General features: G+C 53.5%; 1 protein-coding gene across 4 annotated transcripts; it reads right to left on the bottom strand.

Annotated features, from left to right (window-relative positions):
- Nucleotides 1-348: 348 nt before the first annotated feature.
- On the bottom strand, nucleotides 349-27,850 carry USP48 (ubiquitin specific peptidase 48). Of its 4 annotated transcripts, none has more exons than XM_088529545.1 (27): nucleotides 27,681-27,850; nucleotides 26,830-26,950; nucleotides 26,223-26,373; nucleotides 25,316-25,443; nucleotides 23,570-23,694; nucleotides 22,867-22,975; nucleotides 21,430-21,563; nucleotides 21,096-21,178; nucleotides 20,628-20,807; nucleotides 18,093-18,218; nucleotides 16,216-16,365; nucleotides 13,407-13,607; nucleotides 11,822-11,936; nucleotides 11,556-11,686; nucleotides 9,740-9,811; nucleotides 7,496-7,620; nucleotides 7,204-7,326; nucleotides 5,487-5,548; nucleotides 4,807-4,917; nucleotides 4,213-4,337; nucleotides 3,883-3,989; nucleotides 2,413-2,517; nucleotides 1,821-1,976; nucleotides 1,440-1,565; nucleotides 903-951; nucleotides 720-746; nucleotides 349-622 (listed from the first exon to the last, which is right to left on the bottom strand). In XM_088529545.1, exons 1-27 carry the CDS (start codon nucleotides 27,812-27,814, stop codon nucleotides 600-602), a joined length of 3,099 nt encoding a protein of 1,032 aa, XP_088385671.1. In that variant the 5' UTR covers nucleotides 27,815-27,850; the 3' UTR covers nucleotides 349-599. The 4 variants fall into 4 exon arrangements, 3 of the variants coding, with proteins under 3 accessions (XP_088385671.1, XP_088385672.1, XP_088385673.1); XM_088529546.1 differs by having other exon boundaries at nucleotides 26,223-26,313; XR_015913642.1 differs by lacking the exon at nucleotides 349-622 and having other exon boundaries at nucleotides 717-746; nucleotides 1,440-1,546.
- Between the last annotated feature and the right edge of the window lie 125 nt (nucleotides 27,851-27,975).

Raw genomic sequence — 27,975 nt, 5'->3', positions numbered from 1 at the left:
GAAACGCGCGGCGAGGAAGGCGGCTCCCGGCGCGGCCGGGGCCTTTCACGGGCAGAGCCCGGCTCACGCTGCTGGGTAGATACATGGCGTTGGAAAGAGCTAGACATTCTCCACAATTAACAATTTCTTTACTTCCATGCTGCTCGGAAAGAGTAATAGTGGATCAAAGACAGGATTATCTGTAAGCAGGTTATGCCTAAAGAGTTACTGGAGAACAGATCAAGATGTTTTTGATCTACTGCATTACAATTCCTTTTTGGACAGACGAGCGTGGTACGAAATCTGAGTCAGGAAACACGCTCGAAACGCCTGCCTGCAACCATGATGCATCTTTACTGCTACTAAAACTTTTTTCCAACCTTACTTTTGCTTTATTAAATATAAAACTCGAAACGTTCTCTCGAAGTCAGGGTGTCCTTCAGTGCAATCTGCTTTGACATAAGGCATTTTGGGGGGCAGTCATTTCAGAATGGGTTTCTGCCTTCTGGAAGAGTCAAGCAACTGTTGGGTCCTGTAGCCACCTTTGTCTTTTAATGCCCTACCATGTCAAACCTCTTCCCTTCTGGTCGCTCCTCTGCCGCCAGCACGTAGAAAAACCATCAGTGTCCGAGTAAACCAGTCCCTAAGGGGATGAGAAGAGAGCACCGAGGGATTACGCGCGGGACGGAACCAAAGGCAACGTGTGTTTGAATAATGGGGAGGAAAACAGGAACTCTCACCTTTAAATCCTTCTTCGGGCATACACACTGCAGCCGGGAGCAGGGGGAAGAGGCATCACGTTAGAAGTCTCCTGACAGTCATTCCCAAAAAGCCCCTTTTCCGGGAGCGCGCGGGAGCGCCGCCGTCTCCGTTCCCTCGCTCCCCAGGCCCGCGAGCGCCCCGGCCCCGCGCGACCCCCTCACCTTGCATCACGTCGTCCATCGCCGCGTAATCCGCGATGGGTTCGTCAGCCTGGAAAACAGAGCGGGCCGGGGGTCACGGGGCTGCCGGGACGCGGCGGGAGAGGAGCTGGGAACGGGGCCCTGGCCCAAACGGCTCCGGGAGCAACGAGGGAGGAGCAGGTGCTGCCGGGATCCCGTCTCCGGAGCAAGTCCCGCTCCAAATAGGAGCACGGAGAGGGTGGCTGCTGTTTCCTGACACCAGCAACACTTCCTAGCCTAAAAACTCCTTAAAAACTCCTACTGTGAGCACTCGTGAGGGCACTCAGACACGCTGGGAGGGAGCACCCCGGTTTAGGGCACTAAGGACACAATTAGCAGCCGAGGGCAGCTAACGAACGCTCCTTAACGAAGCAGCCGCTCCCTGCCCCTGGCAGGGCAGGAGCTCGAGGAGGAGGAAGCGGTCAAGGAGGGTAATCAGCTCTCAGCTTATTGCTCCCAAGCGTGAAGGACAAGCAGCAAGAGCAGCGGGCGGCCACGGCCACCTCGCTCCCACGTTACCTTTAATAAAATGACGGATTCGGGGATGACTCCCAGGCTGCCGAGCGTGGCCGTGTCATCGCTCAGGATCTTCCCGTCGATCGACAGGTTCTGGTCGAAGGGGGCAACTGAAAATGCATGCATGATCTGTGCCAACACAACGAATGAGACACGCTGATTTTGTGCAGAGGGAAAGACGCCGCCAACCACACAAAAACCCCACGTGTTTAGAAGAGCAACGCGTACCTTTTGTTACCACCTGAGATTTTACACTCTATCCCTCCTGCTTTCCCTTTCTGCTTGCTATTAAGTTGGTATTTTCTTCCTCGAGCCACTCTGCTCCTTCGCCCTCCCGCAAAAGAGACGGTACCGGCAGAGGCGCTGGGAGCAGAGGAGCCTCACCTGGATTTTCAGCTCCTTCAACGTCTGGTTGGCAGAAACGAGCAGCGCCTTCTCCCCCCGGACCTTGCGGTGCCGCGTGCTCCGCCGGATGCCCTGTTTTTGGTACACGACGTAGCTCTGGTGCGAGGTCTTCTGGCGCTTCGCGCCGCCGTTGGCCTAGGGAAAACCAAAAACACGAGTGTGACGCTGGGGTTTACTGCAAACAACCTCCCCCTTGCAAGAAGCCGTTTCCTAGCAATGGTGAAGGCAGCCCGAGCGCCTTTCCGAACATGCAGCTGCCGTTTGGGAGGAGGAGGATGAGCAGGAAACGCGCATCGAGGCTCCGAGTTTCTCTAGCTTGGGAAGCGCCGATTGGAAACACACCCAGGAACACAATGAGCCTGGGAAAGGGAAAACCAACGCGTGCAATAGGACTGTTACAATGAACACGCTTAAATTAAGACCCTGCGGTTTCCTCTTTTGCCTGCTGGTAATAAATAGAAGAGCAGAAACTATCCCGTCATGCCAATCCCTGGACATTCGGAGCTGGGGCTTGCAGCACCTCAGAGGACTGTGCAAAAACAAGGAACCTTGCAGTATTTTTGATCTCTACCTGGTTAAAATCTGGGTCTTGCTCCCCCTCTGGTTTGTTTTCCTCCCTTTCCTCTTCAGCTTCTGAGCTGCTCACGTTCAGCTCTGGAGCAGCGTCCTTCATTACCTGGAGTTATAAAAATCATTCTCCGTAACTAACCCGACAGCAGAAACGCAGACTGTCACATCATGGCAAACAGCTTTCAGAGGCTTCCGGGATGCCACCTTGATCAAATGAACAGAGACAAGGCAGAAAAAACACCACGGGGATCTCCTGGGCACGCTCTGCTCGGCGCAGAGCGCGCGGGCTACGGGGAACACGTGCAGCTTGCCCTGCTTCCCGCCGCATCCCGGGCGCTGGCTGCGCATCCCACGCCGGCCACGGGGACATCCTGCTGCCCGCGGCGCGGGACCGGCCGCTCGGGAGGCTCTGCAGGCACAGGGAAAAGCCCCCCGGGGCCTGGACTGATTTCTTCCCCATTAGCTGGCTGCTTCTCTCCTCAACTAAGTGTGCTGCAAGAGGCAGAGCATCGAGCGAGGAGTACGAGCTGTGATTTATCCACGTAGCCCCTCTCGCAGCGGGCGGGCAGACGCCCTCCCCGTGGTTATTGATGGGTCTGAAGTTCATCAGTAAGTAAATGAAGCCTAAATAATTTACAGAAAGAGCACACGGGCCCAAAAATCCTCATCTTTCTGAGTGATGCCCCGGGCTCGGGCGCTCGGGGTCCCCGGGCCGGGCGCTGCCAGGGACACTCTGAGCTCTCCGCATCTCTGCGGAGGCTGCGCTGCCACCGCGGGACGTTCACACAGGCTCTTGGTGACTCCCTCCTGCTGCTGCTCTCGCAGGGCTCGGCCGTGAATGCAGCTCTGTTTTTTTGCCAGCCCCACGTACCAGCGCGCTCCCACCCGGCACCCAGCTCCTCTTCCCGGCATTTGAAGATGGGAAGCTGCGGAGACCCGCTGGCAACTCGCTGCCCTGAAACCCTCCGGCCACCAGCGCAGACTGGAACTACCTGCCACGCCGCAGGGTTGTGCTTTGGCCCATCCTGGAGCCTGGCAGGGGATCCCTGTCCTTCAAAAATCAGTGCCACGAGCTGTCACTGTCACTATGTTAGTGCTATTTGTCAGCATGGAGGCTGGAGAGTTTATTTCTGCCTAAGAGCAAAGTTGATGTTAGCAGCTGAGAAAGGAAATGACAAATATTGGAGGTAGAGCCTGGTAATAAAATGATGAAGACTGAAACTGCTACCACATTGCCTAAAATGCTCCAAGGAGGAAACATCCTCCTTGTGCTGATGACTGATTATGCAGAGACCACCAAAGCATTCGCCGTGGCAAAAGGAAGCCTGGAGAAGAGCAGACTTTCCAGAGCAGATACAGCCCGAGTTTTAAGATTTGCTATTTTTGCCGTTTGGCTCCTTAACCGATGGGCACCGTTTCCCTTGCACGAAACGGAGCCAAGACCGGCGAGGGCCGCGGGAGAGCTCCGTACCTTTTTATTATCCACCACTTTATGGATGTAGATGGTTGCTTGGGTGTACTCACGCAAGTCCCGCTGCTGCTGGCATAAGAGCCCTTCTCTGCATTCTGGACAGAGTTCTGGGGAGGCACAAGGGAAAATAACTCTAATTGCTCCTCGGAGACGCTCAATACCCGGCCGTGCCCGGCGCCTCCCGCTCCAGCCCGGAGCCGCTCGAGGCACAAGGGGCACCTGCCAAAGCCGGCGTTTACCCACGGCTGCCCTCAGAGCCCGGCCTTTATCCGGAAAGGGGCATTTCCCCGGGAGTCGGCGCGGATTGGGGGAGCAGCGGGATGCACTCACCGGGCTCCGAGGCGTAGAGCGCGCTCTCGGCGTCGGCGCCGTGCGTCCTGGTGATCTTGATGACGTGATCCACCACAAACAGTTTTTGAATCCGCTCCCACTCGCTGGGCCATATTAGAGCTATACTGTGCAAAGAAACAAGAACGCGCTTTATGCCATTGAAACGCCGTGCAAACGGCGCCGAGTGGCTCAACGGCTCCCCTGTTTTCTCCTGAGGTTGCTATGAAAGAAGAGCAGCAAAAAACGACCCATAACCCACGTACGAGAGAACCCGGGCACCCAACACAAGGAGGAAACTGTAGCGCTGCCGTCAGGGCCCCGCTACGCTCCGGTCGTGCCCGGCGCACGCAGCGAGGCCCCGAAGGGACGGATGGAGGAAGGAGGAGGGCACGCGTGGAAGATCTGCTGCTTCTCCTTCTGCCTCGCTGCGGGAGCGATGCTGCGGAGCGTGAACCGCAGCCCAGTGCCACTTGCAGGGTAACTCTCCCAGAGAACAAGCCCCAAGGAGCGTTTCTGCAGAGGCTGGATCATTTATGGTCAGGAAGCAGCCAAGCTGAAGCGAGCTCCAGGGTCCTTCGACAAGAAGGAACTCACAGTTTGGAGTCTTCTTTGGTCATGGAAGCGTAGGTGAACATCAGGCCCCCGTGGGGGCAGAGCAGGGCGCTGTTTCCCACCGAGGACACGGGGCTGCAGCGCGTCGGCCTCCTGCGGACAAGGGGAAGGAACCGTGAGCTGCTCTGTGACGTTGGCCAGGGGCTTTTGCACAGATTAAAATAAAAAAATCACTAATTTGCAGGGAGCCAAGAAGGGACCGTGTGGGAGTATTAACGGGAAGCATTTCAAAAGGGGAATATTAGAGCGCTGCAGATGAGGAAGTCGGCTCCGCGTTCCTGCACGTGACAAAATCGCTCTCCCCTCCGGAGGAGATTCCCACCGCGCAGCAGCGGCTGCCGGCGGAACCGGGACGGAGCGCTGCCCTTTGCTCAGAACATTGCTCAGACAGATGAAAAATCTAAGCAGGTTACTATCTAATCCAACCATCTGGTTAAGGCAGAGTAAACAAGGAAATTCGGTTTCTTACGATGTATTACAACTGAGAGAGGCTCGGGGTGCAATGCTCCAAAACAAGCTTCCTCGTTTCCGCAACGGCAAATCCCAGCTATTTTGGCACAGCTACGCGCGGCACCACGCAAACGTCGAGATCCAAACCCAAAATCCCCACGTGCAGCCGCCCGGAGGAATAAAGAGCACTGAAATTCTCTCAAGCCACATACCTGACAAATTTCCTCCATTCTTCCACAAAAAACTGCGATACGATATACAGCTCGTCTGTCTCCTGCAGAAGAGAAATAATAAAAAGCTTATTTTAATTAACCCAACCATAGGGAAGCGGTGGCTTCTTCTGTGGTGCTCCTCTGCTTGGAGATGGCACCGTTTTTGCCATGACAACTCCATGCGAGCGCACTGTAAAAGCCAAGCAAAATAATTTGAGATCAAGCACCAAGCACTTACTAATCTCATGTTTATTGCAAAGTTAATTTAGCCCTGGATCCAATTACCCTCCGTTGGCAGCAGGAAGCGGCGTCTCCCCCGACAGCAGCTACCGCCTGCGCTCCTGCCCCTGGGCTGCTCCCCGGGGCGCTCGGGGACAAGGGGACGCGGTTTTGCACGGGGTGTGGGACCGTCCTACCTGCCCTCAGAATCCCGATGGCACTGGATTCAAACCCAGGGACGGGCACCCTCTGCTAGGGACCAGCAAGAGGCCCAAAGCCTGGCAGGGAGACCCTTGGCTTTTGGAGGGAAACCCTTGGCTTTTGGAGAAGCCCTTGTGCTTCGAGCTGACCCACGGTGATGGGCTTCAGCTTTTCTTCACTCACTTCAACCGCAAACACGTGGATTTTGACCCAAAAGTCCTAGGTAGGACTTCCCAGCTCTCCTTTGGAAGCCAATCACGGGGCATTTTCCCTCCGGTCCTTCGCAGGGCGCAGACCGGCATCACCCTTAGGATTTATTCCCATCGGAGCTGCTTGTGGCCCCGTGCAGGCTCCTATCGCACCAGGCAGCTCGTGGGTGCGGGAGACGCTCAGCACCATCTCGGAGTCCATCACGAAGGAGCCGGGCAGCAGCTCGCGCCGCTCGTCCCGCAGGGCCGCGCGCGGTGGGGACAGACCCGCGCTGCACGGTCACCGCTCACACGCCCGTCCTCCTCATTCGGTGCCAGAGCCCCGAGCTCAGGTCACGGAGATACAAGCTGGGCTGGTGGCCAAGATCTGTGAAGGACCTGCCAGCAGGCTTGGGGCCAGGGGAAAGGGATAACTCTCTTGGCAAGCGAAGCCTGACCTGCAGCTATAGAAGTGAGGCTCAAAACCCACTTGCAGGTGCAAAAGGCAGCAGCCCCCGAGCTCTTTGCTCTGCTGGGAGCTGAGGAGGACACTAGAGAGGCCGGGACTTACATGGATTATGTCCTACGTGGCCAGCCGCCGCGGTGGAAAGCCCTCTCCACCAGAGGAGCACTTCCAGGGGTGCATACGAGCAGAGTACAAATAATGTCTCTGTTTACCTCACTTCTGGTCCAGCAACGGCAACGTTGGCACACGAGTGGTTCTCGGGTATCTTCGAGAGGGCCTTAAGCTCATGGGGGAACCAGCAACGCGGCACAGACGTGACCAAGCGCCGGAGCGGCCACGGAGCGCGGCGGCTCCTACCTGAGCAAGCCCACGGCGTGGGGCAATATACGGCCCGGAGGGCCACCAGTACAGGAGATAAAGTTCTTTCTCCAGCTAAGATATGCAGGAACTTAGTGCTTATCCTTCATCTGCAGAACTAAAGTCACTTATTGAACCGCCCAAGGAAGGGTCTGTTAAGGTTTATAGTACCTTTGTCTGCACAGCTACTGCATCTAGTGCTGACACGACAAACTGCTGGTTCTGAGAGCACAAAAAACTGTCCCCAAACCCCGTGTCATTCCCCTCGTCTTCCCCATCCCCATACCTGAGGCCAGCTGCCAAGGCAAGGCCTGCATTTATCATGGAACAGGTTCTGGAGCGACGTCTTCTGCTCAGTAGCCATCATCTTATGCAGAGCTTCATTCTCCTCTCCTTCTCGCTCCAAAATCTGCACAAAACAGTTAGCATAGAGGGTCCTGCTGCAGTTCACAGCTGGCATTCACAGGTCACATTGCCACTTTTCCACTTTTTGCATTAGAAAATACGACCAAATACCCAGAAATACGACCACGTATTCACGCTCAACAAAAGGGTAACATTATTTGGCACTTCGATACCTTGCACTGGGAACAGCACTCTTTGTTACTCGGGAATTCGGGGGCCTTTGGAAAATATTGCTTGAGTTTCCTCCAGGCTTCTTTCGAAACCACCCTCCTTTCGTTTTCCGATATGCACAGGTCACCTGCACGGAGAGAGCCGGGAGAAGAGCTTGGCTCCTGCCACGCTCAGCAGCGTTTTGCAGCACTAACTAGATTTAAGAGATTACAGGGAATAAACGTGGGGGAAGATAGTCACGCACTTAGCAGCCAGGACTGTGTCAGCAAAAAGAGCACAACTAATACAGAAAGTCACCTTCGACTTATTTATCACTTCCTTGTTTAGATAGGAAAAAACATGACTTTGATTTGCTGCAAACACCCTTTAAATTTAGAAGCCCAGGAACCTGAGTGGCGGATCCAAACACAAACCAAGGGGAGGCTACGACAGGGGCATGGGTTTTTATAGCCCAAGTTGCTCGGGGAGGTGGGAGGCAGAAGACGTTGCTGGAAGGAGCCTTTTCTCCCCATCCTGTGGCAGCTCTTTGATGCTCCAGCATCTCCTGAGCCCCGCGGCCCCGGCCGCTCGGCTCCTTCCAGCCACGGCTGGATTCCTGCCAAGCCCCGAGCGAAAAAATAGCAACGCTCCCCTGCTGCTTTTATTCCACCCGGCAAAGGTCGGGCCGGACCGCTCGGAAGCGGCGCTGAGCCGCGCGCTCTCCATCATCCGTGCCCGCGCGGCCCCGGCTTTGCCATCCGAGGAGGCAGGAGCAGGCGGCTTTCCAGAGGCAAGGAGGAAAACGAGCCCGCTGGAGCGAGCGCCTCGGCACCGCGTGATTAACGCGAGCGGGCTAATACGCTGCCGAGTGGAAGAGGTGGGAAAACCGGAGCAGGAACGCGCGGGGAACCAGCGCGTTGCCATCTGGAAGGAGGTGACCGTTGTCTCCTCCCGCCTTCGCTCTCTGGGCACGGACATCAAAGACGCTTTAACTTGGCACTTGGGAGGAAAAAAATATATATGTGCTTGGCGAGGTCGGGCAGCTATTGGAGAGCAGAATAGTAAAATAGAATCCCAGCAAAAGATGCAAGAGGACTTGGTAAGGGAACGCCCGGATGGTGTTCCTGGATGCGAGCCAGACCTCAGCGATAAAGCGCTGCGTTTTCCAGAAAATACCATTAAGGCTGTAACTTCCTCCACAGCAACATTCAGGCAGTATTACAGAAACTCTGGATTTGCCAATACCCACCATGGGAAAAATCTTGCACCTTTTGTGTGTTTAAAATGTTGTTTTGCACGAGCAGCTGGAGGCTGGTGGAGGATGGCAAAGTCTGACCTCCCAGTGGCCTCTTTATTTAGTATAATTTATTCCGATGGGAGCCGAAGTAACAGATCAACTAGCAATTTACCAGTTTAACATGTCCAGGGGCCCTTTGGCCTCCTTCTACGCCGCTTTTGCCTGGCTGCGTTGGGTGTTTCACCGCTGTCCCTGTGGTTTTACTGAGCAGCAGCTTTGTGGCACTGGGAGGTACAGCATGAAAAGCAGCCGGCGTCACAACCGCGCGCTCCCTTTTCCACTGGGGCTTTATCAGCACCCTGTTACGGCCTTCACTATCTTCAAGGACAGGCAGCGGGTGCCAAACTACCCCGTGGTTCTTCCTTACTAGGAACCGGGACGGCGCTGCAGCGTCCCGGCAGAGCCGCCCACGGAGACGGAGGCCCCGGAACGGACAGGGCCAGCAAAGAGCCAATTAACAGAACCATTAACAGCAGGTCAGCACCTTACGGAAACAGACACCGGCTCAGGAAACCGATATCCCGGGAGAACTGGCTGCTCCCAGTGAAGTCGGCGCTGCTGCAGTTGTCAGGCAGGTGCTTCTTTTTCCTTCTTGCTTTTCCAGACTATCCTGACCATTCCAGAGTTTTCAAGGGGCTGTAAACCTGCGCTCCCCTCGCTCCATCGTGGCTCTTTGCTGGAGGACGAGACGCAGCCCTGCTCCTGCCTGCCCTGGTCCCTGTCTACACTCAACGCCCTTCTCGCTACCTCGGGGGATTTGGCTTGCAGCACGTGTACCAATAAAAGCTCAAGGTGAACGTTTTGAGGTGCAAATGAGACAAGCACACTCCATGTGCACATATTTATGTTGGTCTGAAGTTCAGCGGCCGCTTAAGCTGCTGCTCAAGTTGAGCAGAAGGAAGGCAGCAGCTCAGCGCCTTGAGCAGCAGGCAACACCGCACACGTTCAGTTCCAGCCCCCGGAGACTTACCATGTGGGCAAACAATGTCTTCATTAAAATTTAACTCCTCTTCCTCTTCTCTTTTCTCTTCGTTTGATTCGTCTAATTAAAAGGAAAAAAAAAAAAGAATAAGAGCATAGCACGACACTCCTCTCTCAAGGAAATTTTAACATCTTTGGAGGGAAGAAACCCATCATTTCCCCTCAAATTGCTGCAAACGCTCTCAACCCAAGGGAGGCTTCGGAAGCAGAGTGTTCTTGAATGCATTTGCCCGAGGCCGGCGCGGGACCGTGGGCCACGCAGGAGCCCTTTGAAGCATGTGGAGCGTGAGGCCAAGCTTTGTGCAGTTACAAAGGATGCATTTGTTCCGGCTCAAACACCACGGGGGGCTGCTGCTCCCAAAGATTTCTGGATCGGAGTTGGTTGAAACATAACTCTAGGTACGAGCGGAGGGAGCAGAAACCTCGCTGGCAAAATATTAGTCGGCTCTTTGGCTTGAGGGTACTAATCTAAAACAGATGCTCCCTTTGTAGTTTCAGGAAGGGATCACGTGCACAAGCCAAGACCTACCAGGCTGCTGGGAAGAGCTGTTGGGAAAACCCGGGAACGAGCCCGGGCTTCCCTCGCTGCAAAGCGGCTCGGACCGAGCGGCCCCGGCAAGCAGCACAAGTCGCTTAATGAGAGAAGGGAGCGCGGGCTCTGCGCCCTCCCTACGGGTTTACAGCAGAGAACTGGACGAGCTGCACATCGTTAGCAATAATTAACAGCAGTGCAGCTGCAGAGCTGCTCAAGGGGGCAGCAGGGACTCATATGGGAGGGTAAAGGAGCAGAGCTCGGTCCCCTCTGCCCGGTCGCAGCGGCTCTTCCCCATGTTTCACCACCACGAGCCCACACGGACTGAGTCACTGTGCCGGGGATCCTGCCAGGGCTCTCGCAGGCCTCGCATTCACTTGTAAATAATGGTTAGAAAACCTCAGCTCCAGGGGCAGAAGCGCCGGCCGTTCCACTGGAGCGCCGTAAACCGGCCCCTTCCAAACCCCGCGCCGCAATCCCGGGAGCTGCGACCGCTTCTGAGGCCTGGGCCACCACGGAGGAATCATCCGTGGGACAGAAACTGAGCTACTGATGCAGAAAAGTGCCCTTTTCCCAAGGAAAGCCACAACAGAGCGACCAGGCTGCATGAGCAGTGCCAGCGCTGAGATATTTTCATGCAATCTGCGGTGTGCGGTGTTGCTCTTGGAGACATCAAACCCGAGATCAAGGCAATCAGCTGATCAGCTCCCCTTTCACTCAAACCAGCTTCTTGCCCTCAGTTCTGCAACAAAGAGCTTGAAGAAACCCCCAATTTTCAAAGGTTTAAAAAGAGGCAGGCAAATAAAAGAAACCACAGATTCTCAAACCCATGATACAAGCAGGGAAGAGAATCCAAGTCATGATTTTTTTTTTTGAAACTGTGTTTTGCCAGTGCTGCCTTGCCAGCTGTGCTCGCTCTCACCACTAAGCCTTTGCAAAAAAACATCTTCATTCCTTTGCCCAGGGTAATTTTGCTGTTTCTTCCTCCCCTGCGCTCTCCCATTCAGGTGGAATTAGGATGCAAGCAGCACGTGGCTGGGCGGTTATTTGGCACAGCTCTGCAAGCCTGCTTATTTCCTCATCTTATTCTCTGGATGCTGAGGCCATCCAGCAGTTTTGAAGCTTATCAGAGGAAAAGCTCCCCAAATGAAGGCTGTGCTCCCTCCCTGTTCATGCAGCGGGAGCAAAACAGCACACGCAAGAACACCTGATGTGTCTTTTCGTCAGGCAGCATCGGCCTCAGGCTGGTGGATCCCTACAGCAAAACAGCTACCTTTGTTTTGTGCATTCCCGTTCACTTTCCCGTTGCTGGGCTCCGCATCCTCGTCTTGCTCGTTCAACTGCTCCAGGGCCAGCTGACGCCAGCTCCGCAGGGACGCTTTTCCGACCCAAAACCCGTCATTCCTGCGTGCAAAGAACAGTGTTGGCACCACGAATCAGTCTGCTCTCCCTCTGAGCCTGACTGGTCTTTCAAAGAAAGCTATTTAAGCATCGTTGGCGCTGCTCTGACAACATTTGAAAGCGTCGGTGCTTACGTACCCCTTTACGGTTATTTTCAGCAAGTTTGTAACAGTTTTGTAGTCTTCGTTTAACTGGTTTTTCAGCCGCAGTATTCGACATCTTTCTACCACGCAGTCCTTGCAAAGTGCTTTAACTGGGGTGCAGAGGAAAAGAGAAGGGGAAAAACAACACTATTACTACGGTGCACGTGGCTGAGCTTTCCCTGAGTTTGAAACCCCTTAGTTTGTCAGACGAACGCGATGGAAGTACCAGCTATCCCACCCCAGGAGGAGAGGCTGCACATGTAGGAAAGCTGCCTGTTTTCCTGCTGGATCGGGCCACGTTTAAAGCTTAATAGCTGTGAAATGTCTCAGCTGAGGGGTGATCTGTTTCGCTAGCTCCGCTCATCCTGACACTTCCCAATGATAGCTGTGAGGTCGGACCGGCATGCACGGTGCCAAAGGCAGGAGGATTTGGGTCCGTACAAGGGCCATCGTTCTGCTCCCGGGCATGTGTCTGCAGCAGGAAGATGCTCAGGGCCACCTTCAAACGGCAGGTGAAAGCTCCTGCCTTCCTGCACGCCGAGACGAGGGGGGATCCTCTCCGCTCAGCGGCTCCCGCAGTGGCACTTGGCCACCTGAACCCAGAAAAATGTCATTCTCCAAAGGTGTCCCCGACCCAGAGGAATGGAAGGCCGACAGCTGGGAATGGGGTTGGTCAGGGAGCAACAGGAAGCAGAGGGTCACGTCCAGGAGCTGCTGGGCAGCGTCAGCCCTTCCCCTCGCAGCCACCCTCCGAGGGACCCGCGGGCCACCTTCCAGGTGACTAATGCACGCTGGCCTGTGCCACAAGCGCTGCCTGCGTCACCGCACTTGCCTTTCTTCCCTGCAAGCTCCTAGCGGGAGCTGAGCTAATTTGGGCTCCGTGGGAGTCACTGAGCTCCCTTATAAAGGGAGCTAAGCCCGGGACTTGGCTAAGGGATGCCCAGCCACTGCAGAGGCTTACCCCAAAACCCAAACGCGGGGCAGATGTGTGCACACAAGCACGTGCTACCGTGTAAGCGTTTCCGTAGCGTGGCCCAAATTGCCTCGATCTAGAGTTGGAAAACAGCGAGGGCTTTTCTTGTCCAGCACAGACCTGCACCGTTCCAGAGCACACGCTGTTTGCAAGAGGCAGAATGGATCCACACATGAAATGCACCGGAGCTGCTGGTGCTGCAGGCATGGAAAATTGTCCCTTTGCTTTGGAGACCTTGGGGGTTTCTGTGCTGTTTGGAAGCAGGAGCTTCCTAAGCCCCTCCAGATACGCCCTTCTTCAGCCTAAACACCCTTCTCACGAGTGACTCCATGCACAGCTGCTTCCAAACGGAGCAGATTTCAGGTCTGAAGCAGCCCTTCCAATCAGACTAATCCTATTTGTTTGGATGCTAATGCAATCGAGCAATATAAAAAAAAATTAACCCAGGGCAGCAGAGAAGTTAAATGCAGAGCTAAAGCTATACTAAAATAATAAAGGATGGCCCTGCAAGAGGCTGGGACTAGAAAAAGGCTGTAGCACACGTTTAGCACACAAAAACATGATTCAGAAGGGCAGATTTCTGCGAATCTTGCTAGCCGGACCTTACCATTGAGCCGGGGTCCCCCGCCGTATCGCCTGTAGAAGAAGTCAGCCACATACTCCGATATCCTCTTCATAATTGATATTTTATCGGGATGGAGCTTCCCGTGGGAACACAGGCAGGCTGTGTTATCTATAGGTTTCGGAGGAGTGGACTCATCCAGCCACTTCTGCAGCCACTCGAGGGAGATGAAGTCGTACGCGGAGCCTGGAAGGGAAAGACATGGAGAGAAACACACCCGTGTGTGTCAGTCCGCGACGCGGCAGATGGCATTTTGTAATTACTCTGATATTCAACGACACTTTTAAGAATTAATAGGCTCTATCGGTGTTGATTACAACTCTGCAGCACAAGTTTCCAAACATGCAACGCGGCTTCCCCGTCCAACCGTCCTCGCGGCGCGGCAGGTTTCTAGCACGGCGGCGCTTGCAACAGAAGCTACGTGAAGTTAGAGCAATCGATCACTTAATATTCAAGCCACTCACACGAAATGATGCAGAAAAGGGCACGTTTTCGGGCTGCAAAACCTTGAGGGGCTTAGGGGGGACTACTGAAAGCCAGGGCAGAAGCCCGTCAAGTGACCAAGGCAATATTCAAGGTACGCTCAAAATTAAGTGAAAAGCTCTTTGCAAAACCCAGCAACCTCTTCAGGGTAGATGTAAAAAGAAAAGAGAACAAGGAAAAGGAAAAAAGAAATCACAGCACAGTTATAAGACCAGTATTCTTCTCGTGACTCAAATTTAAGGTGTTTTTCTGGGCTATTCTTACAGATTTGGGTGAAAGACACTCCCACGTTAAGAGTTTACAGTGCAAACAGTAACACATTTGGATTTCTTAGTGTTTTGAGGACTTTTTGAAAGGGGGCAGTAAAGCCTCCCATGCTGATTAAAGAAAAACCTCGCATAAGGCCAAGGTTTGGGAGCAGCTCAGAAATGGGTCAGCATCTGTGTGAGCAGCGAGGGAGCCTCGCACGGAGCCTCCACGAACTCCCACCTCGACACCAAGACCCACGGCCGATTCTTACACCCAAAGAACGAGCGCAGAAAGGGAGAATTGCACATTTTGAAGCTGCTGGGGGACTGAATGGAAACAGAGCTGCAGCAAAGCAGCTCATCTCAGCGCTTTTGCCATTAATGGCAATCGCCCGAGCTCCTAGATAGGCTCGTAATTACACACTGAGAACCAGCAGCAGCGTGAGAACAAAGTAGCTTTCTTTTAGCACACCAAGTCTAGCAAACACCACAGCTTCTAAAAGACGGCTGTAAATGAGCAGGAGGGCCAGGAAATTAAACACATTTTTGCTGCTGAGAGGAAAGGGATCTGCCATTAGTTACATTTATCAGAAGGAAATGAAATTAATGTTTCGCGCACAGCGGCAACAGAGGAGCGCCAGCAGAATAGTTTGTCCTCCGACGTGACCCGGGTTTTTGCAAGGCCGGGGCTCGTGCTCTCCCCTCCGCGGAGGTTTCGGCTTGCGCAACGGCATGGCCTCGCGCAGCCGCGACCCCCGGGGAGCTGCAACGCCGTCCAAAACGCACCGCGGCTTTGGACGGGGCTGCTGCTCCAGGGGGAGGTTTCTCTGCGCAAACCTGGCGCGGGAGACGTCGGCCCAGCTGCACGGGCCGTCCCAAGCCCCTCGGGGAGCAACCCAGAGGCAGCCCCGGGGGGACACCCAGCTGCACGAAGGAGCAGCCAAGCCCTAGAGCAGGGGCACGGAGCGGGCGCTGGCACCCAAAAACCGGGGCGCAGGAGCAGGAGACTGTCTGCATCTGTGCTCCAAAACACGCCTCGCTAAGGTTCATTCCTTCACCGTGTTGGAAATGCCAAGGGAAAGATTATCCTGCTTGGGGTAAGGGAAAAACAAACCCCAGAAAACGAGCTGCACTTACTGCTCCTGCTCTCTGAGGGTGACTCATGGTGGATTCAACCCTCCACCGCGTCGTGGATTTACGGTGACATTTTAACAGCGCTCAGGCTTGCAGGACTCCGCAAGAGCGGCTGTGACACCCTTTACTCGTTAATTAAGCGTTACTGTTCTCAAAGGCAGCTTCATTAACTGAGCGGGGGGACGCTCACAAACCAGCTCAGAAAGCCAAGGGGCTACCTGGCTACTCGAACCTCAATTCTGGTTCCCAAGTCTCCTGGAGAGGTGGAGCAAGCGCCCGCACATGGGCTTTGAGGGAGACCAGGGGGAGAAAGGCAGGGAGGTATCAACACCCTGGTGCTCAGACACAGGGAGATGATGAAACCCAGGGAATTAGAAGGATTAACCACGCTAAGCTGCTGCTCACGGGGAGCACAAAGCTTAGACCTGGGGCTCCGAAGCAGTGGTAGGGACAAAACAGTCTTCTGCTGGAGGCCAGGTGTTCTCATAGCCAGGTACCTCCTGTTTCATTAGTTTAAAAGCACCAAAACTTGGCAATTTGAGACCGCCTGGGTATTCTGCCTCGATGCTACTAAGGGGTAATGGGCCGAGCTGCTCATGGCACAGGAGAAAGCAGGTGCAGGGAATGGAAGCACACAGGACCCTGCCTGGCAAGGAAGGAGCAAGAGGGAATTAGTGATGCCAGAGGCCATCAGAACGGGCAAAAATAAATACATAAAAGGAGAAAAATAGGTTAAGGCAGATGAGCAAGCAAGGGAAAGCAAATTCTACGTGGACACAGAGCAACAGCAGCCAGCGAGCGCCTTCCCCTTCCCGGCGAGGGCTGCAGGGAAGCGTTCAGGCCACAGAACCAAGCTGCAGATCGGTTACAAAACATTACGGAGCTTAACAAAGGTCTACTACAAAATGCTACCAGAATATCTTACAGACCAGCTTCAGCAGGTAACCTTTTGTAGAGCTCCTTCACCTCTTCGTGCTTGATTTTGCCCCGGGCCACGCTCTGCTTGCGCATCTCCGCCATCTCGTTGCACCACTCCTCAAACTTGCAGTTGTCGCGCTCGACCAGCTCCTGCAGGAAAGCTGCGGGGAGGGAAGAGCAGAGGGGTCACCACGAGGAAAAGTCCCTCCCGTGAGCAGTTATCTGGGGATAACGAGCAAGCCTAAGTATTTCCCCACACCCTAATGGTCGTGTGTGGCCTGGATGCTGCTTCCCTCTTATTTATGGTGGCGCCGATGCCAACGTGGGCGACTAAATGCAACGGAGGGGCTGGCAGCCCGGGCACAGCCACCTCCCCCTCAGCCCTCCAGCCATTTCTCTGCCTCCTGCCAGCAGCTCCTCGGCACCGAGGCCAAAAAATCCATCGCGCCGGGGGCGGAAACGGCCTCTGGATGCGGCCGCTCGCCGGCCACGAGGAGCCTCCCCGAGGGCGCGTGGCAAAACGTCCCCACGAGACCACGGATAAGCCAGGGCAGAGCCTCGAGGCGACGGGAAGGTGAGCGGGACAGCAGCTTTTGCTGTCAGCAGCGGAAATAAAAAAATAGATAAAGCACTTCCCTTGCAGGGATGGGGTAACGGAGGGGGAGCCCGCTGCTTATCCGGAGTTTTTTCCAATGCAACTTTAAACTATTTTGCAGAGCTAAAGTATTTTGGAAAGGTTAACTCCTAGGAACCACAGAGCAGCTCTCTGGGGAGAATACATTAAAAGCAGAGATCAGCCTGCTCCGTTCGATGCCAAGGGCTGGGGACCCCGGGCTCCGCTCGCCGCTGTCCCCGCTCCCGAGCGGAGGCGGCCGCGCGCGCCCCGCGGCCCTGGCCCGCGGCCATGTGAAACAAAGGCCACGGAAGGCAGGGCTGCTCGGGAATTCGGAGCGGCCCGGCCGGGTATTGTTTCGGGCACGGGGGTGGGAGAGCGCACGGAAAGCGCCGGCCCCGGAGGCCGGGATCAGCAGCGTTCCCAGGGCTCCAGGGCGGGCTCGGCAGGCAGGGGGGCTGCAGAAGGTTTGACGCTGGGATTTGGAGAGCTCTGCAATTACCAGCACCCTCACCCTCCTCTTCCCCAGAACCCAAACCCAACGCTGACAAAAGGCTCCCCACAAAAGGGAAAGCAAAATCTCTGTGGTCCCTGTTTTCGAGGGAAGGTCAGAGGGTGGAACACACCTCCATCCCTATTAGCTAAGGCCTAATTAATGTTTCTAATCATGTAGCACGCAAATGCTAAGCGTCATTAAATCCACAGGCCAAACCTACAGGGATTTCAGCCACCCCCAGTCTTTCGAAGGCAAGACACGAATGAGCAAGTACAATATTCGTGTAAGGACTTGCATCCTCTTATTTCTATGCCACTTATTCTCAGGATGGCAAAGATTAAGTACTTGCAAAAGAAACATGACATCTGTCAAGCTTATGCACACACCGTACGGTACATGTGCTGCTCATGACATTTAACCACGCTCTTCTCCTTTGCCAGGTACCGGAGTGGGAACCTGCCTGTGAATCCTGTTATTCCAGCCACGCTCAACGCCGGCAGCGGGAGATTCTCCAGATGTTGCTCCCTGCGGGATCACCTCCTCCTAACCCCTTCCCACCTCGTGTCTTTGGTAAAATGGTGAGGCCTGAGCGGGCACAGGGCTGGTATTAGCCTGGTTAATGTTATTCCAGTGCTGGGAAAGCCCAGGGGGCTGCAGCGCAGAGGACCCAGCGTCCGACCCCGAGTCGCTTTGGGGGCTCCGGCCGTTTGCAGCCGGTTCCCGGCCGGCCGGAGCACCCCAAGACCAGACGGAGAGGCCGGGAGCACCAAGCTCCTTACCTGGCACTTGCACCGCGGGCGCCTTCTCGCGGGTCTGCAGCCTGTACACCAGCATGTAGGCGTTGCGGGAGCAGTGCGTCCCCTTCCCGCACTTGGGCTTGCGGCTCTGCGATTTGGAGGGCTCCGCTGCGGCACAGAAGGCAAAGAGCAGTAAACACACACGGCTCCCTAGTGGCTCGCATTGACGGGCCAAGTTTGCCATCTAGCTTCCCTCGCGCCGCTCTGCCTCCCTCGGCAGAGCCCCACATCCCTGGAAAACGCCGTCCACGCAGGACCCGAATCCCTCGGGTGTTGCTGGGGCAATTCAGAGGCACCGAGTTTGGATCCTGCTCTGAAGTGCCCTCTAAGAGGGCCTTCCTACTCCAAGTCAAGCCCAAAGGAGCCTTTGCAAAGACGTCCTTTCTTCCCTCTGCCTCCTGGCCTCATTCGTGTTGGTGTCTTGACACTAAAGAACAGAGTCAAATCCTCAGGAGGGGGAAAAAAATACATTTACACACGACTGGGTAAGTAAAAAATATGCACCAGTCTATTGGGCAATAAAACCTCTGGGAACTGAAAGCCATGGAAATGGTCACTCCAGAGCATCCGATCCCGATGCGGGCTTTCACCGGGATGAAGAATGTGGCCATATAATACATACATTGTGGGAAAGGGCCGCCGTTTCCAGACAGACTGCCAGGCAAAGAAAGAAACCTGACCAGAATGCTTATCTACAGCTGCAGCTTCAAAAACCAAACGATCCTTTATTTTATTTTTTTAAAAGAGACAAGCCTCTATTGCTTAAATACTTAACAGAACAAGAGATGGAAGAAAAAAAATTAAAAAAAGATTTTTTTTTTCTGTATTTAAATTCTGGAAGAAACACTCATGTACATTCCCCACCGGGGAATTTCCTGGACAGATTTTATTTTCAGTTTCTCCAGATATTTAAAAATTGTTCCTATCTGCACAGCCAAACTTCAGGACTCTCCCCACAGCAGCCCCCTGCTTTACACTACCAAATTTCTCACCTTACTACCTGCATTTGCAACGAAACTCTCTCAAACTCCAGTTTTGCTCAGAATAGGCAAATAATTTTACAACTCCAGTATTTTGCTTAGCACTTTCTATATTTCAGCTTGCACCCTACAGACACTTTACTTAACACTCTTAAAGCAGGTTTGTATTTCAGCGAGAATACTTACTCGTGCTAAAGCACAAGCCTGTACCAGATTGCTTGCCCCTTAATTTGTACACTGGGTAACTCCAGAAACTGAAAAGAAAGGCTAAGAAGCCTTTATTTCCTTTCAGGGCTATTTTTCTGTCTTACACCACTAGATGTCTGGCCAGCTTCACAATCTAGCTGCGAGTCAGTAGTAAGTCAAGCATTAACAGAACAATGTCGCTGCTCTGGTGGGAGCCTGCGTTTATGCAAGTCGTGACAAAACCCAAAAGTTGATGAGGAAAATAGCTGAAAATTAAGTGGCATCGTGCAGATACATGCAGGGCAGCAAGCAGGGGAGGCAGCGAGCGCCCATGTTCGCTTAGGGGCGCGCTCAGGCTGGCCAGATTTCAAAACAAACTAAGGGAACCGATAAATCTGCCTTTTCTCTAAGCTGCATTACTTACAGATGCTAGAAAGTCAACATTTTGGGAAAGCCAACTATTGTTGTTGGAGACAGAGCAAAGCGTGTGTGTCCTGGTGGAGTAAAGTTTCTGGGAAGGGATTTACTTGCATTTTAAGCAAGATTTCTGGCATTAGGTTCCCCGTTCCCTGATCCTGCGAAGCGTTCTGTACCGACAGGCAAACTGCAAATCCAGACATTTAAACTGTCAATTTAAAAGCAGACAGCTCCTGTATATTGACTGCAGCCTGAGAAACCAGCACTTGCTTCAGCCTAAGCTCCCCAGCAAGTACAGGGAATCCCCCAGACCCAAACTGCCCAGGTAAGAGACAGGCAGAGCTGTCTGGAGCAGCAGGATGGGGCCCAAGGCAAACCAACAGCAGTAGAAAGGAAGGATAAGAAAAGTAAAAGCAAAAACACAATGTAAAAAGGCAATTTTGGCCTCCAATGTGTGCTTTTGATGGAGGTTTTTATCAAGGCGTTTCCACTGCCTCCTAAAAAGTGTAAGGGGAGACATTACAGTGGAAATAAAAACATACCACGTTAAGGAAACTGAAAGCAACTCCGTTATCTGTTCCTAAGGCCTCCTTTGCACGCTGGCCAAGGAAGCAGCAGCTTGCCTGCATTACTCTGATAGGCAACTGCTGCCTGGGTTATCAGCGTGTTATCTGCCAGGAGGCAAAGCAAGAGAAAAACTAGAGAAGAGGAAATGATCACGAGGTGTGCACAAACACTCGAGTAAGAGCTGCAGTGAAGAAAATCTGGCTGCAATTAACAGAACTGCAGAGTTTCTTGTGTTGCTTTAGGAGGTGAAATCACACGTAGGAGCAGTTTGTTTTTTAAGTGTATCCGGCCCTCCATGTACTCAGCCTCCATGTTTTTTGGTGAAAAGAGTTATTTTAAAAGGGCACTCACAACTTAAAGGTTTTACCTAGATCTTCCTCAATCCCCAACTGCAATTTCTTCCCCTCCATCTTTTCTATGTCTTCATCGTTGAACTTGTACCACTCGCCCGTCTGCGGATCCTTCACGTGCGCGATGTAGTGCCCGGAGTAGGCGCTCACACCTCTGTGTATGAGGACTGCACTAAGTTCATACACGTAGACACCATCTGAAAGGAAAGCAGCAGTTACTCAGCCCCCTGGGCAAAGCAGGACACATCTTTCCTACTGCTTGATGCTTTTGCAAGGCGGTGAACAAGGACTGCATGTGAACTCACCTCTCCAAACCCGCTGCAGCTTTATTCAAAGCTCCTACCCTTCCCAACACGTTAAGTGTTGCAGCACTTGCCATTTTTTGGTTTGAAATGCAGCTTCAAACCACTCTTGAGATTCTTTTCAGCCAAAAAGCGGATTCAGACAAGATGCCACCACGAGCAAGCACGTAGTGCACAACTCACTTTTTTGTTCCATGAAAGGCTCCATGTCGAGCAGCTCCGAGAAGCCGATGTAGGTGTTCAGCTTCTTCTTATGGCCAGTTTGTCTGCGTGAGAACAAGTGACCAAACTTCAGCAAGCTACAGGCATCAGGGGACAACAACAGTGGTTCACATCTCAAAATAACTTCCCCGAAAGCCACCGAGCAACGCAAGAAAAGCCAAATAAATGTGTTGCAATTGTCAAGATCTAAAGGCAGTGGGGAAAGCGTAGAGCAGAGGTCTTTCCACAGAGCTCCCAAGCAATCCAAGGTGCTCCTGCTTTCCCAGCACGTGCGGGCGGGCAGGGAAGGGCTCACCTGTCGAACACGAAGCGCATCAGCTGCAGGTTGAGCGTGCACGGAAGGCTGAGCAGCCTGATCTTCCTCGTGGCATTCTGCTTGCTTTGACACGTCTCGCAGAAGTAGCGGTTGTCCCCCTCTAATTTTTCTTCCTGACCAGGAGGCAAAAAGAAAAGCCTTGAGAACAAGTTCCCACCCAAGTCAGCCACTACCAACTATTTGCTAGGTAGAGATTTAACAGCTCTGATTAACCATTTAAGTCTCTACTGAGCTGCTTTCCAAAATATTTTCCAAGCTAAAACTGTGCAACTCCGAGTTAATAAATACCCTTTACAGCATAAGGCAGGCTCCTCTCAGTTTAAGGAAAAAAACCCCACCCTTTTAGACCAAAGCAAGTCCTAGCACCAGTGCCCAGGCAGCTTACAGGGCTGGCAGGTTTGTTCTCCACCTGGCTGAGCTCATGAAGTTGGTTTCAATCACAAAGGCTATAGCAAAGTCTCCCTTTAATGAGATCTCACAGACCAAATTAATGTAAAGCCCCCATTTTAGCCTGGAAACTACAATTACGCTCAGTCAAGCAAACATGACTGGGAAATTAGAAGCTATGTCTTAGCTGATACCATAACCAGGCAAGAGGAGAGCTCCAACAACCCTAAAAAAAGCTCAGCAGCTGCTGCTTTTAAAGGAAGCCCAGACAAATTGAAGTTTGCTGCAGCGGGGCAGAAGCCCTGGCGCCCGGCTGCCCTGCAGTGCACGTGTTTCCTTCTCAGAGCTTTTATGAGCAGAGCACCCCGTGTGCTGAGCACATCAGCAAAGACCCTGTGAAACAGCCAGGCTGCTCTTCAGCTACACTGCAGGTCGGTTCTGCCACAAATACGTTTATTTGAATCCACACCTGGAACTTTTTTACATGACAGCCATTTAAGAGCGAGGCAATCTTTCAAGATTTAAGAGCTACTCCTTAAGCCATTCTGGGATCTTGCTGGTTTTCTTTTAAGAACATGTTTTAGGGAAGGAGAGTCTCGTGCTGCTCTGTAGATGAGCACCGATATAGAAAACAGGGAAAACGGCCCTTCTTCCAGTGCTATCCGTGACAAAACACGCAGGGAGCCTCCGTACGCGTTTCCATTGTACCAGCTTTGCTGGGAAAACACAGTTATTAAACATATGACTCCCAAGTGTTTTTAAAAAGGTGTAACACGCCCACACATTACACACCAGACACAGAGCCACCCCTTGCTTGTTCACTTTGCAAGTATGTGACTCAGTCCCTGTTTGCTGAGTCCACAGCAAAACATTTTTGCATTCATCCCAGCAAGAAAACGTGATCTCAGCTGCCCTGTTTGCTGTAATATTGACCTCCAAAGCTGTTAATAAAACAAGGGAAATGAAAGCACCTTGCTGGCACTATTAAGAATAGCAAGACTTAAAAAAAAAAAAAAAAAGAACTTGTACCTTAAGAAACTCTGTAATGCAGTCTGTCAGCTGCTTGTGTCCTTGGATATTTAACTCCAGCTCATAAAATTTGGACACGAGTTTGGACTCCCTGCCACACTGGTTGCAGCTGGAAGGAAAGAAAAAAAAATGCACAAGATCAGTTCAGCTAGTTAATGTTTCCTAACTCCCCGCTTGCCAATAAACTAACACCTAAGCTATAAAACCACGAGGAAAAGGCTTGTTTAAGTCAGACCTAATATGCCTGTATACCACAACTACCCTGCAGCATGGTGTAAACAGGATAATAACATTGACCAGGATAAATAGAAATGCCTGTTTACCACTCATATGTAACATTTTATAACTTCTCCTGGAGAAATTCAAAGCTCTGAGCTCAGGGTGAAATGGGTACTGTGACATCCAAGTACCGTAACTTCTGCGTCTAGGACTTTATATTCCATTAACTCACTGAGATTTTCCTTAGTAAATTTTTATGCATAGACTAAAAGCATCTGGCAAACTGCAGCAACATACGCATGGGACTGAATTTCGAGGAAAAGCCAAATGCAAAAAACAAAACACTGGGAAGCCCTATTTGTCACACAGCATTTCAGAAGTTTACCTGCCTTCTACAGCTGTTATGAGGAATCTTCTCTGCTCAAATTCTTCCCAGATGTTTAAATATTTACACTAAGATTCTTCCCAAAGACCAAATACTTACACTGTGACATATGCATATTCTCCACAGAACTGCTTTTGCACTATGTTTCGAACATCTGGATTTTTTTGTTTGGATAAAGTATCTTCTAGGAGGGACATGAACAGCTTTGAAAACTCTTGGGCATCCTAGAACAGAAAGGCAGGTTTGTTAACAAAACACTGCAGGCAAGGCACAATCACAACCTTGGTGCTAATTTACTGCAAATTACCCCAGTCCTATGGACAGGCCCCACGGAAACTTCAGCGTGTGCTGAATAGAAAAAGACTGCTCTGGTCCTTGGGAGAGCTAAAGAAAAGAGGAATTTGCCTAAAAGGAGCACGAGGCCCCCAGCGTGAGACTGCAGCGTGAGTTAAGTTGGCTCCTGGCCAACAGCTCAGGGTGGTTTGACTTCTGCCCTGCTATTTGCAGGATCCTGAGGAGGAGGGAAAACAAAACAAAACAAAAGTCCCCAGCAGCTTGTTAACCACATAAATCCCTTCGTGACTCCACCTTGCAGATCGGCACCTGCTTCTGCTGCCCAGGAGCAGCAGCACCAACAGCTTCTCACCCTCATTTGACTACGGCTGTGGACAACAAGTTCAGAATCTCTTTAATTTATCAGGAATATGAATTAATAGGAATTTATAATAGGAATTTAAAATGGAATTTAATAATTCCCAATTCCTTAATAGGAATAATTCACGGAGTATTTATTCTCCCCTACCACAGCAGGGTTTGGCAGGAGGGTGAGGGTGTCTGTCCCACCTCTTTATCCCCATTTGTCCAAGCCTCAGTGCTCAACACAAGCTATTCCTCTGGGAATGGGGTCTTAGCCACGCCAGAGGGCCGGCAGGTAAGTGGAGACGGGCCGAGCTCGCCAGGCTCCACCAACCCACACCAGCAATAGCTCCACCAACGCGGACATCATCCCTGCTGCAAAGTTCACTCTCCCCCTCAGATTCCTCCAAAGAAACAACCTGAGAAGCTGCCCCAGAGCTTTAACATCTTTCTGCTCCTGCACCATTCAGGAGCTTCTCCACACTCGTCTCGGGGCCTCTGTTTCTTCCTAGCACCCAGTTTTCTTTCCCGTCTTCCCCACTCTCATTTTCCTTTGGTTCTCTCCTTTTAACACGAACTCTCTCCCACTCATCCCACCCTTGGCACCTGCTGCCTCTCCAAACTCCAGCCTTTCCAAGCCTGCAGGTCTCCTCTCTGCTTCCCACAGCTGTTCCCACCCCACACAGCGCGTTCCTCTCCTTAGACATCACCAGTCCTTAATGACCATCTCCTTCCCAGGGACTCAGCAGTGACATCTCAGAAAAAGCCATCTTTTACCTAGACCATCCTCGGCTTTCAGGGCAGCCCTGCAGGTTCCATCTCTGCCCTTCTTGCCTCAAAACCCCCAAACCACCCTCAGCCCCCGCCAGCTACAAGCCACAAATCATCTCCCCTTGCCCCCTGGGACCCAAGCAGTGTCCCATGAACCACCTTCACCAGGGCAGCTCTTGGTGCCAAAGTTAATCACTCGCTAACGCCCCGGCCCCTTTCAGCTGCCCTTATGCAGGACAGGAAGGGCCTGGAGGCTCCTGCTCCCTTTGTATTCCCACAAATGAGGCTGAGCAAGAGATGGTCACTTGGAGACGGTGGAATAAGAGAAAAGAGCAGCTTCACGCTTCTTTAAGGGAGGTAACGACTCGTTCCTAGGCAAAGGCAGCTAGAAAAGAGGGCGCATCCGGAGGGAAGCGCGCGGAGCCGGCTCCGACCTACCTGCTGCTGCCCCGTATCCAGGCCCAGCGCTTTCACAAACCCAGAGGGATCGATGTATCTCCTTTTGCTGTTCTGCAGCAAGGCAAACAAGTACTGGAGGTGCTCACAGATGGTCTGAGGCTCATAATCTATCACAAAACGAGTTTTGCACAAGTTAGTAGGGAGTTACGTGGTCTCCTTTCAAGGTAAAACCATTCAGTTAATTCACTTGCTTATGCGTTTAAGCTTAATGTTTAGAAACTCTTTTTAAATAGGTATTTTTAACTACCATGAGACAGGAAGCAGTTCTGGTTGTGCCAGCTAGATCACAGCTCAGGCCAAATATCCCACAGGGCCTGGCACGAGCTGCTAGTGAACAGTTTAAGCGCTGATTGCCACGAGGCAACAGCTCCGCGTTTAAACCAAACGGCTGTTCACAAAATATAGTAAAAACAGGAGCGGAAAGAAAACAGGCAGCTGCACTAGCTTGAGGTTAACACAGTATACAGTGAAAAAGAAAATACCTCACCAAGCCCCTCACCAGGTCTGCTGGGCTGGCATCTAAAGTCTCGTGCCCACAAGATACCTATATACTTGTCCTCTCATGGGACAAGCTGCAGTTCCATGGTGACAAAAACCACCCCCTTGCTCGGCCCACTATTACCATTAAGCATCCTGGCAAAGAAAGGGAGCCCTAAACCAAGTTTCCAACCAGATCAACTCACTGTGATTTAAAAATAACTCGCAGAAAGAGCAGCTTGGGGTGGCTTGCTCCTAAAAAAGCTAGGTCAAGTCCTTAGAGAGAGCGGCGCGCTCCACAGACAGGGCACATGGGCACTATCCCGCCGTCGGGGTGTCCAACCGAGCCAAAGGGCTCCCGTGTTTCCGCACGGGAAGGTCGTGGGTGGCTGCTGTGACCTTCACTGACCTCTGTCTTTGGGGATGCCCCCGCCAGCCGCGTCCTCGCTGCTGGGGCACAAGTAGAGGGCTTGCCGAAGCTCCAGGTTAAGAAACCACATCTGCAAGAAAGTGTTCACGTAGCACGTGGCTCCGAGGTTCGTTAGGCCCACGAACGCGTTCTAGCACAAAGAGAGAGAAAGCGACACATGTAACGGAGCGACCAGCAGAGGAACCCAGCAGGCAGGTGGCCCTCCTGCCCTGTCACCGGGCCCTGAGCTGCCAGGGGGTGCTAATGCTGAGGGGGGTCTGTTTAGAGGGATTCGCCCCAGTTTGTGCTCTCTGGACACGGGCAGTGACTGCAGCATCGCCGGGTACCCGAGTGTCTTTTGGGGAAAAAACCTCCCGCTTCCCTGTGGAAGGGACAGGGAACAAACTGGAGGCTGGAAGCTTTCTCCTAGGCTGCTTGTGAGGGAAAAGCTCGGACACCACCCGCACACAAGCAGCAGCACCCAAATCCACAGCTCCCACCCCATGGGGTGGAGGAGAATGGGTTGGGGCTCCCGCCGGGCTCAGCCTTCCTACGGGAAGCTCCCGAAGTGCCGGGATAGCGGCGGGATGCGGGGCCGGGGCGCTACCTTCTTGCGGCGCTCGCAGTTGGGGTCGTCGATGTTGTGGAAGGTGTTCTCGTCGATCTCGCCCAGCCACGCGTGCTCCCCGATGCCCACCAGGCAGTTGGGGTTCCCCCGGCAGTTCCTCCTGCGGAACCGGCCCAACTGGCACCCGCGCAGGCAGCAACGTCCCGTGCGGGGAGGGAGAGGGTAAAAGAAAAGGGGCCCTAAGAGCAATGGGGAGGGGGGGGTCTCCACAAGCCCAAAGGGGATAGTAGGGGATGGGAGGGTCACCACAAGCCCAAAAGGATGGGGAAAGGTTGAGGAAAAGGGAGCTATAGTGAAAAAAAATGGAAGGCATTCAGGATACTGCTTGAGGGACCCTGGCAGGGATGGGGAGAGAAGTGGGGTCCCCACAGCTCCGGGGGACAGGGGTCCCCACACACCCCCCCATAGAGGGGCTGCATAAAGGAGGTCCCAAAACACTGGGACACCCAGGAGAAACGCTGGGGGCCCCCAGAGGAGGATGTAACCCCCCTCCCCCAGCAGCTGGGACCTGGGGAACAGGAGTGTGGGGAGAGGCCTCTCCCAGACCCCAAAATGGGGGCACAAAGGCGGGGCCCAACACCCTGAGGGGCCCCAGGAGGGCACCCCACAGCCAAGGTGGGGACAAGGGACCTCGGGGTTATATAGGGTCTGGAGCAGGGGGGCAATATGGCCCTGGGCCCTGGGGGGGATATGGGGCCTATGGGAGAATATGGGGCCCTAGGGGCTGGGGGGGAGTATGGGGCCCGAGGGGGTATACGGGGCCGGGGGGGAACACGCGGCCTGCGCGGCGGGGCCGGGCGCGGCGGGGGTGGCTCCGGCGCGGGCGGTACCGGCAGGCGCCGCGCTGGCAGGGCTCCAGGCGGACGCGGTAGGCCGCCTCGATGTGCTCCTGCGCCACCGCCTCGGGCGGCACCGTCTCGGTCCAGCGCCACGCCGCCTTCTCCAGCTGCAGCCGCGGCGCCATCGCGCCCGGCTCCCCGGGCCCGGCTGCTCCGCCCTGACCCGGTCCGGCCCGGTTCGGCCCAGCCCCTCCCGCCGCCGCCGCCGCCGCCGCCGCCGCCGCCGTCACGGCCGGTGACGACACTCGCGCGACGCGGTGACGCCAGCACAGCGCGACGCCGCGCG

This window comes from Tinamus guttatus, unplaced genomic scaffold (genome assembly GCF_059628265.1).
Source record: "Tinamus guttatus ecotype Peru unplaced genomic scaffold, ASM5962826v1 Tinamus_guttatus_pri_ptg000332l, whole genome shotgun sequence".
Taxonomy (NCBI): domain Eukaryota; kingdom Metazoa; phylum Chordata; class Aves; order Tinamiformes; family Tinamidae; genus Tinamus; species Tinamus guttatus.
The sequence above is the reverse complement of the archived record's forward strand: the minus strand, read 5'-3'. Positions and strand labels throughout refer to the sequence as shown.

Bases quoted from the DNA above. Each gene is read 5' to 3' on its own strand.
- USP48 (XM_088529545.1), bottom strand. From the start codon at position 27,814: ATGGCGCCGCGGCTGCAGCTGGAGAAGGCGGCGTGGCGCTGGACCGAG. The intron at 26,374-26,829 runs GTAGCGCCCCGG...TCTTTGTGCTAG, and splicing joins ACTGCGAGCGCCGCAAGAAG to AACGCGTTCGTGGGCCTAAC. The intron at 11,687-11,821 runs GTACGTAAGCAC...CTTTGCACGCAG, and splicing joins CTGAAAATAACCGTAAAGGG to GAATGACGGGTTTTGGGTCG.